Genomic DNA, 12327 nt, shown 5'->3' with positions numbered 1-12327 from the left:
AGAACATTCTCAAACTCGTTTTATGAGGCCAGCATTACCCTGATACTGAAGCCAGATAAGGACACCATAGGAAAAGAAAACTATCAACCAATATGCCTGATGAATATCGATGCAAAAATTCTCAACAAAGTACTGGCAAACCAAATTCATCAGCACATTAAAAGGATTATACACTGTGATTAAGTTGGATTCGTTCTGGAATGTAAGAATGATTCAACATATGCAAATCAATAAATGTAATATATTACATTACTAAAATGAAAGATAAAAATCATACGATCATCACAATAGATGCAGAGAAAGCATTTGACAAAATTCAAATGATCATAACTCTCAACAAATTGGGTGCAGAAGGAATGGACCCCAACATAATAAAGGACATATATGACACACCCGCAGCTAACATACTCAGTGGTGAAAGATTGAAAGCTTTTCCTCTAAGATCAGAAACAGGACAAGGGTACCCACTCTCACCAATTCGATTCAACATAGCACTAGAAGGCCTAGCCAGAGAACTCAGACAAGAAAAAGAAATAAAAGACATCCAGCTCAGAAAGGAAGATGTAAAAATTGTCTCTGTTTGCAGGTGACATGGTCTTATATATAGAAAAATCCTAAAGACTCCACCAGAAGACTTTTATAACTAATAAATTCAGGAAAGTTGTAGCATACAAATTCAACATACAAACATCACTGTGTTTCCATACACTAACAATGAAGTATCTGGAAAATAAACAAAGAAAACAATCCTATTTACAATAACATTAAAAACAGTAAAATACTTAGGAATAAATTCAACCAAGGAGGTGAAAAATCTGTACTCTGACACAATAAGACATTGATGAAAGACATTGAATAAAACACAAATAAATGGAAAGATATTCCATGTATTGGAAGAATTAATATTGTTAAAATGTGCATACAACCAAAGCAATGTATAGATTCAATGCAATCCCTGTCAAGATTCCAATGGCACTTTTTACAGAAATAGAAAAAAATCCTAAAAGTCATATGGAACCAAAAAAAGACCCCTAATAGCCAAAGCAGTCCTGAGAAAGAAGAACAAAGCTGGAGGCATCATACTTTATGCTTTCAAATTATATTTCAAAACTATAGTAATCAAAACAATATGGTACTGGCATAAAAACAGATACATAGACCAGTGGAACAGAATAGAGAGCCCAGAAATAAACCCACACATACACAGTCAACTAATATTTGACTAATAAGAATACTCGATGGGGAAAAGGTAGTTTTTTCAAAAAATTGTGTTGGAAAAACTGGATATTCACATGCAAAAGAGTTAAACTAGACCTCTATTTTACACAGCTTAGAAAAATTAACTTGAAATGGATTAAAGACTTAAATTTAAGACCTGAAACCTAGAGCAAAACATAGGGAAAAGGCTTCCTGACATTGGTCTTGGCAGTGATTTTTGAAAGCACAACCAACAAAAACAAAAATGAATAGGTGTGACTAAATCAAACTATAAAGCTTCTGCACAGCAAAAGTAATGATCAACCAAATGCAAAGGCAACCTAGGAATGAGAGAAAATGTTTGCAAACCACATATCTGATCAGGGGTTAATATCTAAAATATACAAAGAATTCCTACAAATGAATAGCAAAAAATAAATTATCCAATTTAAAAATGAGCAAACGACCTGAATAGACTTTTTTTTTTTTTTTTGCGGTACGCGGGCCTCTCACTGTTGTGGCCTCTCCCGTTGTGGAGCACAGGCTCCGGACGCGCAGGCTCAGCGGCCATGGCTCATGGGCCCAGCCACTCCGCGGCATGTGGGATCTTCCTTCCCGGACCAGGGCAGGAACCCGCGTCCCCTGCATGGGCAGGCAGACTCTCAACCACTGCGCCACCAGGGAAGCCCTGAATAGACATTTTTACAAAGAAGATAGTCAAATTGCCAACAGGTACATGAAAAGATGCTCAGCATCACTAATCATCATGGAAATGCAAATAAAAACCACAATGATATATCACCTCACACCTGTTAAAATGGCTATTATCAAAAGACAAGAGATAAAAAGTACTGACAGGGATTTGGAGAAAATGCAACCCTTGTACACTGTTGGTGGGAATGTAAGTTGGTGCAGCCACTATGGAAAACAGTATGGACTTTCTTCAAAAAATTAAAAACAGAACTACCATATATGTTCCAGCAATTCCACTTTTGTATGTATCTGAGGGAAATGAAATCACTATCTTGAAGAAGATATCTCCACCCCCATGTTCACTGCAGCATTATTTACAAGTGAGACATGCAAGCAACCTAAGTATTCATCAACAGGTGAATGATAAACAAGGCATTGAATTTGCCCAGAGTTCTACCATGTGAAATCTTCATATTAACCACATAGAATATAAATGCAAAATGTGCATTATTTTTTCTGTTGAGCTTTTAACTCCATTTACTCAGAGTATTCCATTATTAAAAAGGAGGCCTGTTGGTGTCACGTTTTGCTTGCCCTATTCATCAAGGTCCTCAATGTATTTTCCTTTTCTTTTATACAGTTCTCGAATTTGCCTAGCTTTTCTCTTGATAATTCCTCAACTTACTCAGTTAGCTGGGATTTATATTCTTGTATGTATATTCTTCTTCCTGTTTTTCTCCTTAACACCATGTTCTAATATCTTCTATACAAACTCTGGCTTATTGTTGAATGCAATAACAGTGCCTTTGATTAATTTTGGAGATTTCATAAACTCCATAGACACAAGAAAATAAATTCTGTACAATATTTCTATTTCACTAAACTGTCGTTTCAAATCTCTTGCATAACCTCTCAGTTATATGGAAGTTATCACAGGAATTGCTGGTCTAAAAACATAAAATAAAAATATTAACAAAAATTGAACTTTATTATCATATTTCATATCTTCCTATTTCTGTCCTACATTTAAATTTGCTCACTGAGGAAGCTGCTGATGAGAACGATGCCATACATGACAGAAAACCTAGGTCCCTTCAACCATGGTACCTTTTAATGATGGGGGCATTAACTGTTTAAAACAGTTTGTAGATCTTTGGAGATCAAATCCCAGTTTTTGAGTGCCAGCTCTTAACAGGAGCACATGTATTCCTTTGACTGATTGATCTATGGATTGGAATGGAAGGGAAAATCTGTGAAGTAGAGACTGGGGCAAGATTCATTTTTCTATCACTAAAGAAGCTCATTTTACTCAATACAGTTGACGTAGTCTCTTTTATTTGTTCAGTTGATATTTTGGCTTTGCTCACATAGCTAAAATATTTCTCGATTCATTTTCTCATACTTTTGAGGTTGCGGTATTTTATAAAGGAACTTGAAGAAACTTCATGCATTCAAACAAATGAAATGTTTGTCGAGGTTTTGCCTGAGCATTTCTGAGTCAGTGAATATACTGCTGCGGTTTCTCCCATCTGTACGCAAGCGTTTGAATGAAGCATGTCTCCTTCCCTGCAGGAGCTTCAGAGAGACATAGAGAAACACAGCACGGGTGTGGCCTCTGTCCTCAACCTGTGCGAGGTTCTCCTGCATGACTGTGATGCCTGTGCCACAGATGCCGAGTGCGGGTCCATCCAGCAGGCTACGCGCAACCTGGACCGGCGATGGAGAAATATCTGCGCTGTGTCCATGGAAAGAAGGCTAAAGTAAGCCGGGCTGTGCAAACAGTTGCGAAAGAGGAAGGACCAAAAAAACAAAAAATTTACCCAGAGTGTCTACGGTTCACTATTTGCTTTTGGTTGCAATGTCCAAAAATAGCCTTGGTTTCCCAAAGTTGCCATCATCTACGTTTACTTGGGAAAATAAGTACGTATAAAGGTCATATATAAATATAACAAGCCAAGTTACACCTGACCTAACAGTTTAAATATAATTCAGAGAAATTAAAATACGCCCTTGCTGAACAAATATAATGTTACAGAATTAGTGCTCTGGAAAACTAACATTCTTTCATAGAAAAGGAAATAATAAAACAAAGGACATACCTTTAAGCCCTTTGAAATTCAAGGTGGTAAAAAAAATAGTGATTATGTTAGAAAATTATCACAGTGACTTCAGGCACATAATCTTTGTGGTCTCTGGGGAACTCTTGAAAGGATACTGTTTATCTTGCCATCATTGGTAGATTTTGATTAGGGTAAATTTGACATTGAACTTAAATGGATTTTCAAACCTTAGTATAAGTTCAGCGGAAGCTTGGTATGAGTGTGCACTGCAGGCACGGTGTTGCACTTTTTTTTTTTTTTTTTTGCGGTAGGTGGGCCTCTCACTGTTGTGGCCTCTCCCGTTGCGGAGCACAGGCTACGGACGCGCAGGCTCAGCGGCCATGGCTCACGGGCCCAGCCGCTCCGTGGCATGTGGGATCTTCCCGGACCGGGGCACGAACCCGCGTCCCCTTCATCGGCAGGCGGACTCTCAGCCACTGCGCCACCAGGGAAGCCCACGGTGTTGCACTTTTAAACTTCCTTGCGTGTACCCAGAACAGTTCACACCATGTGCTTATCTTACTCAGTTTGACTAATTCCAAATCCAGAGCTGCAGGACGTGTGTTTAAACACACACACACACACACGCACACACACACACACACACGCCCGCACGCACAGCTGTTTCATCTTAGTTCAAACAGTTGTTTCTTTTTCAGTCTGGGCAAGTTTGGCTCAAGGAACGGTTATTTTTTGGCACCCGGTTGCTTGTTTTGGGCACTCTTAGTCCTGTTGCAGGTACCAGACAGGGTTCTGGAGCACAAACAGTCTCAAGCGATCAGATTCTGTTCTTTCATTTCTGTCTTAGAATTGAAGAGACGTGGAGATTGTGGCAGAAGTTTCTGGATGACTTTTCTCGTTTTGAAGATTGGCTGAAATGCTCGGAAAGGGTAGCTGCCTTCCCCAGCTCTTCTGGGGTGCTCTATACAGTTGCCAAGGACGAGCTAAAGAAATTTGAGGTGATTTTCGGTTTCAAATATTTCATCTTTATTTTGCTACGAGAGTAGCCAGCTGGTAGTTGGTGTCCCAAGACCTAAACAATCTGTTCACCCACATATTATTTGTTCAAACAGCTAGGTGATGACTTTCTGGCCATCTTTATTATTACCTCATAAGTAGGCAAAGAAGAAGAGAAAGGAAGTTTTTACTTTAAGATTGTCAAGAATTACAAATAAAGTAGTAATGCCCTTCATTACATTATAGAATTATTCAATTCTGTTAGAAAACACGAATCATGATTCCCCCCAAAAGATCTTGGCATTCTTTTGATCTCATAATTTTTTACAGTCAACCTTCTAAGATTCAGATATGATGGTTTTCCATGCCAAAAAAAAATGATCATGAAGAACCTAGGGGCAAGACAGGAACAAAGACACAGATCTCTTAGAGAATGGACTTGAGGATATGGGGAGGGGGAAGGGTAAGCTGGGACAAAGTGAGAGAGTGGCATGCTCATATATACACTACCAAACATAAAACAGCTAGCTAGTGGGAAGCAGCCGCATAGCACAGGGAGATCAGCTCGGTGCTCTGTGACCACCGAGAGGGGTGGGATAGGGAGGGTGGGATGGAGGGAGACACAAGAGGGAAGAGATATGGGGACATATCTGAATCAATAACTGATTCACTTTGTTATGAAGCAGAAACTAACACACCATTGTAAAGCAATTATACTCCAATAAAGATGTTTAAAAAACAAAAACAAAAACATCTATCTGTCTTTCAGTGAATTTTCTTGATTTTTTTTAACCTAACTGGAGCATAGATATATATGTATTTTTTAATCATTGATAAAATAGAATTGGCTCCAGAATTGATCAAATATTTTAAATCATAAACCATCTCTAATTATAAATGAAGAGCAGCGCCATTCTTGAGTCACCAAGATTTTTCAATTTTATAGAGACAAAAATGACAGCAGTATAATTGTATTCATAAACAAAGGAATCATTCAGTAACAGATTCTAGTTCCTTGCCATTCTGGGCAGTCTCGAGGCTTGCTCTGTCGCTGGGACAGGATGAAATCCCAACTTCTCAGCCTCTCATTTTCACAGAGGACCTGACGTAGCCTTAAGCTGACCATTTTTTAATTTGAAGTTTCTTTTCCCATCAATGCCCACGGATCGGCAGTTGTGTTCTCAGCTACGCTGACAGAGAGCAGTTCTGATGCATGGATCTTACAAAAATCATTCTTGGTTGCTAAGTCTGCCCCAAGCTCCCTGAGATATTTTAAACTAAGACTAAAAAAATCCAACCAAATTCAGCTGGATTTATTTTTACCTTGTGATGCCAGTTAACCAGGCATTTTTGGAGGCCTGTTATGAAGTTTATGAACTAAACATGAAGTTTAGTTTTTGTTCTTGTGGAGTTTAAAATCTACGAGTCATAGATGGGCAAGTCATGAATCTATAAAAGTGTTCAAATACTATGTGAAATAAATAAGTTATTCTGATGTCTGAATATGCACTTATATGTAACTATACCACTAAATTCCAGAGAAAAAAAATCCTATCTAAAAGCTTTTCCCTTAGAAAAGTTCTAGTAAAAAGCCACAGTAAATTCTGCAGTAGATTTCAGATCATCCCAGTGTGAACCAGTGCTAGTGGAAATACTCTTGTACTGCATCTTATGACACTCAGCTTCATAAAGGTTAAACCTTCTATAGTTGGCTTACACTCCAAAGCAGATTAAGTAAGATCCTTGTTGATGCTATTTTAGACCCTCAGATTTTATAGCAAAGGTTAGCCATGTAGTTAAGCTTCTAATGCTATATAGTTATATAGCTAGTTAAAATGAATGATTTTATTACTTATCTTTGTAGTTAATTTTCTTAAGAGACAGAAATAAATTACAAAAACAAAATATTGTTTACGGCGGTCTTTGCCTGTTCAATTGCACAAATATTGGGGACAGATCTGGCTGTGCTGGGGTACCCAACCGTGGTGCCCGCGTTCACGCCAGTGAGAAAACATATTCTGTGACTTCCAGTAATGGCAAAAGCTGAACTTTCCTTACCACTTCCTTTTCTGGGGAAATAATATAAAGTTTGTAGAATACAAGGTTGGATTTACTCGGATAAAGGTTCTTAAAGCAACCCTCAGAAGAAAAACCATTTCAGAGGCAGAAGTGTGGTGGCATGTAAATAGTGTGACAAGCCAAAGGAAGCAAAACTTGGGGATTTAAATGAGTACAGTCCAATCAGTTATACAATTTTCTGTCCAATGCCAGGATGAAAATCAGTCATAAATCATACACATAAGTTTGAAATAAAAAAGATTCATTTTATTTTGACCAAATGATTCTTACGCTAGGGTTATGCTACATTACAGAGACAAAGAAGAGAGAGTATTTTACCTGTGGAAACGCTAAGCTGTGCATGGGGTAACCTCCGAAGTAAATAACTACTACTCTGTAAGGTGTCACATCAGCTCTAAAACGTTTTATGAAAACTGAGTCATTCAGGAGGGCAACAAAAAAGAAACAGAGCATGTTCCACACTTTTTTTACTAAGCTGTTTTTCTTAAAAGTTAATAATAGCTTGCATTTAGAAGACCTTCAGCAAAAGGTAGTTTTATTTTTTTTAACGGACACCAGAATTGAGGCAATTTCTGGATTTCTTAGGAAAGAACATATTTTACAAATTAAAGAGACAGTTCTCTGATATCTTTTCTCAGTGTGGACGTCAGAAACTTTGAACATTTTAAACTCACACTGCAGCATACATACATATTTATGTAATCAGTTTGCTTTATGGGAAAGTTTTTTCAGGCTGTTAATTATTTTAAAAACTATATTATATATGTGTATGTTCTAATGTATATGTTACATACGTGTACATGTTATATGTGTGTATTCTATATATATGTATATATCATGTGTATGTGTGTATGTTCTCTATGTATGTGCATATATTATATTTATATTGTATATGTATTTGTGTATATACATATATTTATTACTGTTTGCCATTTTCTTTCATATTTTTGTTTGATCAACTCCCTTTCCTTAAGCCACACCGATTATATGACTTTACTTTAACAAGTGGAAGTATATGCTGGTTAGAAATTGTCTTTTCCCATTTTGCGGGAAGAGTTGACTTCCTGTTCTGCCTGACATCACAATGTGAAGCCCAGACACCCTTGCTGAGAGCCCTCCGCTGATCTCCCTGTCTGATGTGCCTCTTTGTGGTCTTAGGGTTTCCAGCGACAGGTCCATGAGACCCTGACCCAGCTGGAACTGATCAACAAGCAGTACCGCCGCCTGGCCAGAGAGAACCGCACCGACTCGGCATGCAGCCTGAAACACATGATCCACGAAGGCAACCAGAGATGGGACAACCTGCAGAAGCGCGTCACCTCCATCTTGCGCAGACTCAAGGTCTATACTACGCCGCCTCTGTAGCCTAGAGGCCCGGAGGACAGGATTGGGCCGTTTGTACACAATGTTAGGACATAGTCTCAGTGACTTTGTAAGACTGGGATGGCAAGAGATTGAGGTATCCAGCATGAATTTATATGGCAAAAAATTGCAGGGTTCTGGTAGCTCGTTGAGAAAATGACTTTCCAGGAGAATGTTGGAATTGGCGGTTCCATCTCAGCACGTGTTTGTGGGCTTTTTCACTGTTATTCTTTTCTTTTCACATCCAGCATTTCATTGGCCAGCGGGAGGAGTTTGAGACTGCACGGGACAGCATCCTGGTGTGGCTGACAGAGATGGATTTGCAGCTCACTAACATTGAGCATTTTTCCGAGTGTGATGTTCAAGCTAAAATAAAGCAACTCAAGGTGATAAATTAGGGGTTTTTTTCAAATTATCAGTGCGAAGAGAGTCTGAAGAGGAAAGGAATTTTTAGATACTTTTGTGAAGAACATACTAAAGAACTGTTCTTTTTTTGTTTTATAAATTTATTTATTTATATTTTTTTATTTTGGGCTGCATCGGATCTTTGTTGCTGCGAGCGGGTTTTCTCTAGTTGCAGCAAACGGGGGCTACTCTTCATTGCAGTGCACGGGCTCTAGGCACGCGGGCTTCAGTAGTTGTGGCACGTGGGTTCAGTAGTTGTGGTGCATGGGCTTAGCCACTCTGTGATCTTCCCAGACCAGGGCTTGAACCCATGTCTCCTGCATTGGCAGGTGAACTCCCAACCACTGCGCCACCAGGGAAGTCCAGAAAATTAGTTCTTCTTGATTGAAAACAAATTCAGAAAATAAGAAAGATATTAAAAATGAAATGAAGAGCGTTACCCAGAGATACAACTCCCATTAACATATACACTTGAATTATTAACTTGATCGCCAGGATTGTTGTTTTTCGTTCTTGTTGTTTTTTCTGATTTGTTTCTAGCACCTTCAAATTGTTTGACTCACATGATCCAGAGCAGTTCAACTTTCTCGTGTTGGGATTTCATTCCACATAGTCTACACTCTTAGGTGCCAAGTTAGTTTTTAAGCATGTTTGGTATGTTTCAGTATATGACTCAAACACAGTGGCTAGTTAAACATTTTAAATGGGGAGGGATATATATTAGATGTAAGGATTCCCTGAAAGGAAGAGTGTTTAACATCTTGAATAATATGCAGTGCAGCTTGTGAAATTTTCCTCCTAAGATAAGATAGTTTTCTTTTTTTAAAGAATAGTCGTGATGCCCATAACTTTAAGGTTGTTATAATAAAACAAGGAAGTTACTTTTAATCAGTGATTCTCAGGATAAAAAAAATCATAAAATAGCCCTGGTATTCTGCCCAGCCTCTCTCTCTCCATCCCTCCCTTCACCTCAGTTCTTGCAAGTCATTTCACAGGTAAATCAATATTTAAAAGCTTCATTTTCTACCAAGTGGTAGTTGAATCTTTTCTTTTTGGACTCTGACAGGGTCATGGCATTTATTAACACCCTCCTTCTCCCTTGGCAGTCTTTTTATTATTGTGCAATTTCAACTATTCCAGAGTTTATTCTTTTTTGGGGAGGGTGTTGCGTAGGGTCTTAGTTGCGACAGGTGGACTCCTTGGTTGCGGCTCGCCAGCTCCTTAGTTTTGTCATGCGAACCCTTAGTTGCCGCATGCATGTGGGATCTAGTTCCCTGACCAGGGATCGAACCCAGGCCCCCTGCTTTGGGAGCACGGAGTCTTAACCACCGCGCCACCAGGGAAGTTTCTCCAGAGTTTATTCTTGTGTTGAATTAAAATTTATCCCCTGAAACTTGTCCCCTGTAGCTGAACTGTTTTGAATCATATAGAATGAGTCTAAATAATCCTCCAGAATTACCTTTTTTTCAAATAATTATAATCATGCCTGCTTATGTCCTGAAACAACTTAAAAAAATCATCTGAGAAGAATTTGTGACATTGTCATTCGGATGGCTTTCCTTCATCACGTTTGACATGTCAGGAAATCTAAAATTAAAATATCCAATATAATTCTTTAAAATGCTAAATTTATTGCAGTGGCACTGTATTGCTTACCATTGCTTTTCATCAGGGGCCACCAGTGCTCTCAACTTTATGATGGGTTTGAATGTTTGTTCCTATGATTCTCTTACCCGCACCGTCTGTGGTGGTAAATTTTATTAGCGAAAGGCACCTCTCTGGTCATGGAATGCTAACAATGCCATTTCTGCCTCCCGTTCTGATTTAAAATTTTTATGTTTTACTTTAGAAAGTCACAGCCTCTTGGCTTGTCATTGTCTATGGTAAATTTAATATCCCCTACATGGTTTTTCTACATATGTATTTTAGAATTACTTCATGTCCAAGTGAGCAATAAAAAATTACATGCAATATGTGCTCCCTAGGCCTTCCAGCAGGAAATCTCATTGAACCACAATAAGATTGAGCAGATAATTGCCCAAGGAGAACAGCTGATAGAAAAGAGTGAACCCCTGGATGCCACGTTCATTGAAGAAGAGTTGGATGAACTCCGACGTTACTGTCAGGAGGTCTTCGGGCGCGTGGAAAGATACCATAAGAAACTGATTCGCCTGCCTGTATGTGACATTGTTTTTTCATTATCATGAAATCTAAAGAGAATTAATAATGTGGACTTAGGTAACATCATTGAGTGGGCAAGAGCCCGGACTCTGGAGCCAGAGTGCCTGGGTTCCAGCCCCAGCTCTGGCTACGTCACCTTGGGCAAGTTACTTCACGTCACTTGCCTTGGTTTCCTCAGTTGTAAAGCTGGTTTAATAACAGTACCTACCTTGTAGAAAGGATTGCTTTGGGCACGATGAGTTAACATATATACATACAAAGAGCTTAGAAGCGTACTTGGTACACATCTTCCATGGAAGATAAAGAAGCTTCTAGAAGAAACAAGGGAATGAAAGTGAGCAATGTAAACAGTGGCTCAATTGATGAGGTTGTTTAGTTGAATTTCTTTTTTCTCTTCCATTTCCCTAATTGCTACCATAATCACATCTCATGGTCAAGATGCTATTATTAGAATATTTGGAATCTTCTGTGATAAAATATATTTTGTATCTGGACTATAAGGTATGAAAGGACCAGCTAAGGTTTTATTAGTAATTCCCTTTTGTTCCTGATATGTGCCATTCTGTACTTACTGTGTTGCAGATTAGGTACTAGGTTGCCTTTATTTACATTTTATTTAATCTTATATCAATTCTTTGAAGTAGGTCTTAATATTATTTCCATTTTTCCATGATAAAACTGAGAATTTACTAGATTCATGTATAAGACATTTACAAAAGTTATCAGAAGATACTTATTTATTTGATGATAGGAAGTTTAAAATCACCCCCAGCGAGGTAGGAATGTGGTCCCGATAAGCTTGAGTGCTGAGATTTGGTGAAAGGCGGAGCACAGAGTGGGAAGGGGGTCAGCTGAGCGCTGCGGTAACAGGGCTGGCTTGACTGCGTTTCTAGCTCCCAGATGACGAGCGCGACCTCTCTGACCAGGAGCTGGAGCTGGAGGAGGCTGCAGCTCTGTCGGACCTCCACTGGCGCGACACCTCCGCGGACAGCGCGCTCTCCCCCCAGCCTGCCTCCAACCCCTCCCTCTCACTCGCCCAGCCCCTCCAGGGCGAGAGGTCCGGGCGAGACACCCCAGCCAGTGTGGACTCCATCCCTCTGGAGTGGGACCATGACTATGACCTCAGTCGTGACCTGGAGTCTGCTGTGTCCAGAACTCTGCCCTCTGAGGATGAAGAGGGTCAGGAAGATAAAGATTTCTATCTCAGGGGAGCTGTTGGTCTGTCAGGTAAGAAAGAGCTCCTCCTATATGCTAGCTTGAAAGAAAATAAAAAGGAGTGGATACTGTACCGGAAATCCGTGTGCTGAGCAGAATCATCTGCCTTCTCCCATTAGGGGAACTTATACACAAATGA

The 12327-nt window shown here is 39.3% G+C and overlaps 1 protein-coding gene across 9 annotated transcripts in view; it reads left to right on the top strand.

Moving 5' to 3' along the window:
* SYNE1 (spectrin repeat containing nuclear envelope protein 1) overlaps nucleotides 1–12327 on the top strand; it is a gene marked incomplete at its 5' end in the record, with an annotated part of 457248 nt that overhangs the window by 421279 nt on the left and 23642 nt on the right. For all 9 annotated transcript variants that reach the window (XM_082668958.1, XM_082668957.1, XM_082668956.1 and 6 more), the window contains 6 exons: nucleotides 3463–3650; nucleotides 4798–4948; nucleotides 8184–8366; nucleotides 8636–8773; nucleotides 10778–10969; nucleotides 11867–12200. In XM_082668958.1, coding sequence (XP_082525084.1) covers nucleotides 3463–3650; nucleotides 4798–4948; nucleotides 8184–8366; nucleotides 8636–8773; nucleotides 10778–10969; nucleotides 11867–12200 — 1186 coding nt within the window. The remainder of the gene's footprint in view (nucleotides 1–3462; nucleotides 3651–4797; nucleotides 4949–8183; nucleotides 8367–8635; nucleotides 8774–10777; nucleotides 10970–11866; nucleotides 12201–12327) is intronic.

This window comes from Grampus griseus (assembly GCF_964374135.1).
Source record: "Grampus griseus genome assembly, chromosome: 13".
NCBI lineage: Eukaryota > Metazoa > Chordata > Mammalia > Artiodactyla > Delphinidae > Grampus > Grampus griseus.
This window is presented reverse-complemented; position numbering and strand designations above follow the sequence as displayed.